The sequence below is a fragment of the Plectropomus leopardus genome, chromosome 3 (genome assembly GCF_008729295.1).
Source record: "Plectropomus leopardus isolate mb chromosome 3, YSFRI_Pleo_2.0, whole genome shotgun sequence".
Lineage (NCBI taxonomy): Eukaryota > Metazoa > Chordata > Actinopteri > Perciformes > Serranidae > Plectropomus > Plectropomus leopardus.
The window spans coordinates 12,993,752-12,999,751 of NC_056465.1; the positions used below are offsets into that span (position 1 = coordinate 12,993,752).

General features: G+C 39.5%; 1 protein-coding gene across 1 annotated transcript in view; it reads left to right on the forward strand.

The window, feature by feature from the left end:
• cachd1 (cache domain containing 1) overlaps positions 1-4,725 on the forward strand; it is a 102,536-nt gene extending 97,811 nt beyond the window's left edge. Inside the window, exon 27 of the mRNA XM_042483872.1 lies at positions 3,444-4,725. Within this exon, the coding sequence (XP_042339806.1) occupies positions 3,444-3,694 (251 nt within the window). The 3' untranslated portion in view covers positions 3,695-4,725. The remainder of the gene's footprint in view (positions 1-3,443) is intronic.
• The last annotated feature ends 1,275 nt before the right edge of the window (positions 4,726-6,000 follow it).

Below are 6,000 nucleotides of genomic sequence, written 5' to 3' on the forward strand. Positions count from 1 at the left end.
TTTAGAATACAAATACCTGGGCATTTGGGTGGATCAGAAAAGTACATTTAAATTTCATATTGACACACTTGCAAAGTAACTTGAAACAAAATTCTGGATACTTATACAGAAACAAAACTTGTTTGTTTTCTGTTTTCAGAAACAAATTTTCCTTTGTTTTGTAGGAAACAGATCATTGAGGCTGACTTTTTATCAGTCCTGGATTATTGTGACGTTATCTATCGACATGCTTCTGCCTCAACTCTCACTTCACTGGACTCAGTTTATTACTCTGCACTCAAAATTCATAACTGGTAACAGTTACTCCACCCATCATTGCATTTTATATGATAAGGTGGGATGGGTACCTTTATCTGTCAGAGGAGATATGCATTATTTTTTTTTATTTATAAAGTCTTAAAAGGCAACATGCCACCATACCTCAGAACTTAATTAAACTGGTCACACAGTAATTATTCTGCACGTACAAGTGACTGCTTAATGCACAATTTTTGACTTTGGAAAAACTGCTTTTAGTTTTTCTGCAGCATCTACCCTGGAACATCTTACAATGTACATTCAAACTCAACACAATAGTTTCTATGGGCCACTTTAAAGCTGTGATTACCAATTACTCTATGCTGTTCGGCCTGATGTTGTTTGTACTTTCTTTGTGTCTCGCGATTTCTTTGAAAATGAACGCTTGCCCTCAATAATTTGTCGAGATTTAAATAAAGGTTGAATGAATGAATGAATAACTCAATTTCAACCAATATGTCAGATAGAAATTTATAATTCTAATGTGATGATTGAATGAGTTGTGAGTGAGGATTTGTTGGTCATCATCGGGCTGTGTTGCCATGAATCCATCCCAGCTCTCGCCTCTCATTAATGAGGAGAAATGTTACACAATGTATAAATGTAATACAGTCTATCTTTAATATAAGGCATATGGCAATGATGCTGATTGAGGATGATTATGATGATGGCGTAACCCTATGACAGTTTTTTAACTGTGGTAAACATTCAGTTAGGAGGAGGCGCATGTCGAAGATTGTGTGTTACCACATTAAAAAGACTTAGTTGACCGAAGCTTGGAATAAATGTTTTAATATTGATTTTTCATCTTTTCTTTTACAGTGGTTGTAAATGGGCTCTGGCCCAACACCACTGCCATGGTTCAGGCTCGGGTCAAGCTTAAAAGAGAAATAATGTATGTTCATGCGGGGTTGAGCCTGATTTTGTGGGCCCTGATCATAGCTCTGCAGAGCATAACAACAACCTCAAAGCTGCTAGCATGGCTGTAGACTTGTTTATGAATAGTTCGGCTCTGTTCTGCTTGCGGATAGGAAATACAAAACAATGTTTCTGCTTGATATTATGAACTCCCAAACTCCCCGGAGACGAATGCTGAGGGATCGGATGTGTTTACTTGACGGTTTTGGTGTTTAACTGTTAGATGTTAGGAGATAAATTTGGCCATGAGGCCACACAAACGTACACGCGTACTTCAACCCACCTCCTTCTCCCTACACGCCACAGAGATATGAACCCCCACTGACACACACACACACAGGCTCGCAAATAACTTAGTTTAGAATCTCTGGAGGTTTGATGTTTCATCATCCAAAATGGCAGTAATTTTTCTATAAATATAATCATTGAGTACGCAGGCTTTAATGGTTATTTGCTCGACTGTAGTAACAGATTGATGTTCCCATCATGCAGCATGTTAGTTTCACTTTAGAACTGAAAAAAAAAAACAAAAAACGGCACTAAAGAAATTAAGGGAAATGGGTTAGTTTCCAGATCAACTCCCAAATTTAATTTTTTTTTATAGTCAGACCATGTGTTTCAGATGGATTTCATGGTACTGAAAGAGATGAAACCCATTCAGCAGATGGAGGCTCATGACAAATTTGAGTTCAAGTGAAGAAAACACTGAATAAAGCCGGAGCCTGCAAGGTTTAATGAAAATGAACTGCTGCAAGAGTACATGTGCAGTGATTTCAGTCATCACACACTTGGGATTGTGACAACCTAAATTGTCACTTATCAATAGAATGTGAAACAATCAGATATTGCTCTCTTTATGTTAAATCTGTTTACTTATTTTCTGACCCAGTAATCCCTTTTTTTATATGACAGCAGTACCTCCCTCCCACTGCTCCACTTACCAATGTATCCTAACTGCCATGTTGGCTTATGTCTCCATCTCCTCGGGCTAAACGTATGCTCAATACATGTAGGCAAGCAGTCATAAATATGTATGCTTCTTTTTTTTCCCGATCGTATGAGAAAGCTAAAATGCCCAGTGGGGATATTTAGTTGTCGATGCTCCATCAAACAGCTTGTACTGCTTTCAGAAACATTGTTATGTTACTGTGTACTCACATGAATGTTTCTGTGTTGAATGTCTATGACTGGAGCGCGTCATTTGCTGAGTAGTTTCTTTTATCGTGTCCTCCCTTTTTTTTCCAATACTCAGCAGCTACTCTAAACTCGTACACATGTACAGTAACTGTTAGGTGCTTTTTAATTGCTTTACCCTTCACCATTGTGTTTAAACTTGTGTGGGTTCTGAGATATTGTCTAAAAATCAAGTGTGTAATTGTCCCCACAGTCAAATGTAAGTGTAAGAGTTTCCTCTAAGGCATTCAGGCATGGTTTCATCACCATTTTTGGCTCATGACCCCAACTTTCATGCTTGGAAGTTTTTGTGACCCCAGATGTCAAGTCAGCTGACCAAATAATTTCTTGATAAAATTTTTAATAATTGCTTGATTGTTAAAGTCACTTATTGAGCAGATGATATGGAGTTTTTCTGTTTGTTTGTTTGTTTTTTTATTGTTATCTTTTACTCTTTTTTGCCTCTGCCCTGATGATAGCTGTGGCCATAGGCTTTATGTTTTTGGGTTATCCCTTCATCTTTTTTTCTTAAACGCAATATCTCAGGACTGCCTAAAATCAATTTCTTCAAATTTGGCACAAACGTCACTTGGACTCAGCGATGAACTGATTAAATTTTGGTTGGTCAAAGGTTAAAGGTTAAGGTCACACTGACTTTGCCTCCATCTAATCTTGTGAACACAAAATCTCAAGAACACCTTGAGGGATTTTTCTCAAATTTAGCACAAACGTCCACTTGGGCTTGACAATGAACTGATTAGATTTTGGTATTCAAGGGTCAGGTTCACTGTGACCTGACAAAACATGATTTTGGCAATAACTGAAGACTTTATGGGCTAATAATGACAAAATCCCACTGAAATTTCTAATGGAAAGTTTGGAAAATTCTCCATAGAGGTCACCTAGCATATCAAACCTGAACAAAAGTTTGAAACCCTGGCTACAACAATGTTGGTGCAAACTGAAAAGATTTTGTCAGTTAAAGGCTTTATTTTGTGAAACGAGTTATTGCTAGTCCAGTAATACCGACATTTGCATGTTTTTTTTGTCTCCAGGTTACAGCACCATGAGTCCACAGGAGGACAGTGAGAATCCACCGGGAAACAACGACCCACTCTCGGCAGGTGTCGACGTCGGCAACCATGACGACGACCTCGACCTGGACACGCCTCCTCAGACGGCAGCGCTGCTCAGCCACAAGTTTCACCCATACCGGCACACGCATACACACCACCACCCACTGCACACGCACACGCACCACCTGCAGGCGGCGGTCACTGTGCACAGTGTGGATGCGGAGTGCTGATCTTCAGCGCGGCACCTCTTTTTTTTCTTTTGTGAAAGACTATTTTTAAAAACATCTGTGCTTGACTAGACAGCACACAGTAGGTACTGTCAGGATGGACAGAGGGAGAGACAAACTGGACTCAGTGTCACTGGGCCGCTGGGATCTCCACCATGAATGGATGTTTAGCTTCATATGGGTATTAGCCTCGTGGTCTCATTGTGCCAACATCTCCATCTCAACACTTTTTTATTTCCAACCCACTGTAAAACTGGCAAATGTACACAGTTTTACACCCACTGAGAGTGATCAGACCAGTAAAAATAACCAAATGGGATTTTTTTGTTTGTTTTCTGAAGGAATTTGGCATTTGGGACTCTTAAAGAGCACAGAAAAATGCTGTTTAAGCCCATTCATTGCGGAGAAGACACATCTGGAACCCGAAAAGTCTCGAGGGAATGGCAGAGGCTTTGGAAGGCCAGAACAAACACTTTATAGGACCAGAGGATAATCACATTTAACATAGAAATCTAGATGCTGATTGGACCCTTTCTGCTCCAGGGCTCCACCCCGGGCTCCCCGTGAAGCTCACTTGTGTTGAGGGGCAGGAACGGGAACAGAGCAGTCTTTACACTTGTGAAAACGAGTACTGCGTTTTCACACAGACTGGAATCTAATGTTGGATTCCGTCACGGATTCTTTTGCAGCTTTACCCCCTTTGTGTCTGCAGATAGACACTCCACGGTTTGTTTTCTTTAAAAGTGGCTTGGGATGATATTTGGACATTTTTGTGAGTGTCTGTGAACTTCAAAGAGCAAAAACAAAACTTCAATGGTTCACATAAATACAGGAAGAAACACTTAAAAAAGAGGAAAAGATTATTTTTCTACTATTTATTGAAGAGGTAGATTTTGGGGGACAGATGATTGAGCAGCTGCCGCTAACACAAACGAGACAGGATATTAATCCACTTTCTTTAACAATGCATCACATTTAGGGCTCATTATTTTCAGTGTAAAAATCTGTTTCAGTCTAAAAAATCTGTGACTGATCATGTTTTACCAGAAATATATTCTGAGCTATCATCTGCATCAGAGGAACCTATTTACTGTATAGTACAGTAAACAGTGTCTTCTTTAGGGACAAGCAGGGACCTAAAAAGAAAAAAAAACAAGCCTTAAATCATATCCTGTCTCAGAGTATTTAGGAAGAAATGATCTTTGACATTTAGCAGATTTTTCTGTCTGTATTCGCAGTTCTCAATCATCGAGGTCTTTGTATTATTGTAAGAAAAGACCTACTGTGCCGAACATCCTCATTCTGCACATGTCCTCTGTGTCAGGAGGCAGAACTTCCACGCTCGCTGGCCTTTGTAAGCCTCCTGGGGACGGAGGAGGAAAGAGAGAGAAACTAACACCAGCAAAACATTCCTGGCTTTAGTCACTGTTGGAGATTTGGTGTGTGAAGATAATTGGGGATCCTCACAGAAGCGAAGTGCTGTCCCCTCTATCTACCGGAGTGAAATAACCAGTACAAAAAGCTGCCCCCGCTCCCGTTTCACCACAACTTTTTTTTTTTTTTTCATCCTCCAAGGCCAAGCTGATAACTGTGTGGATGTTTGCTGGTTTTGGTGCAAAGCAAGTTCCAGTGATGCTCAAGATGGAGTCTCCTTCTCATCAAAGAGAGCGAAAGAGGGAGAGATGCTGCTGTTGTTGTACAGAGGTTACACCCATCTGTCGGCTCCTCTGTGGTTAACCACTCAAAATGTATTTTCTACACGTCTCTGGTTTAACTGTTGTGTATAAGAGAGAGAGAGAGTTTGTGTGTGTGTGAGAGAGAATGATTATTCACCCGGAATATTTTTATTGAATGCGTTATTGTTTTTTTTTTTCAACATAGCATTAGAGAATTATAGGTGAAATTATTATGATTGAGAAATCCACTTATTTTTATTCCGATGAAGAGTCACTCGACCCGATCTGCGCTTCGTGGGTTTGATTGTCCAACTGGTCAGAAAAAAAAATCCTGTCAGTGTGGCATCCGTTTATTTCTGGGTGCCAAAAAAAATGTCTATTGTTTTTCAGAGTCATTATGAAGTGTAAATACAAAATCACAAATAGCTATTATTAATGTCCTGTACACTCCATTTTTTTATGTTGGTAAAACATGATTTATGCTTCAAATGATGCCCAGATATTCGGGTTTGATATCTTGTATGTTCATGGCGTTTCACTATATTTTTGATGCCTTGGATGTCTTTTTTTGTTTTATTTTTTAGAGTTATTTTTCTTTAGGTCCATATTGGATGAAAGTCAGTACTTGGAAAA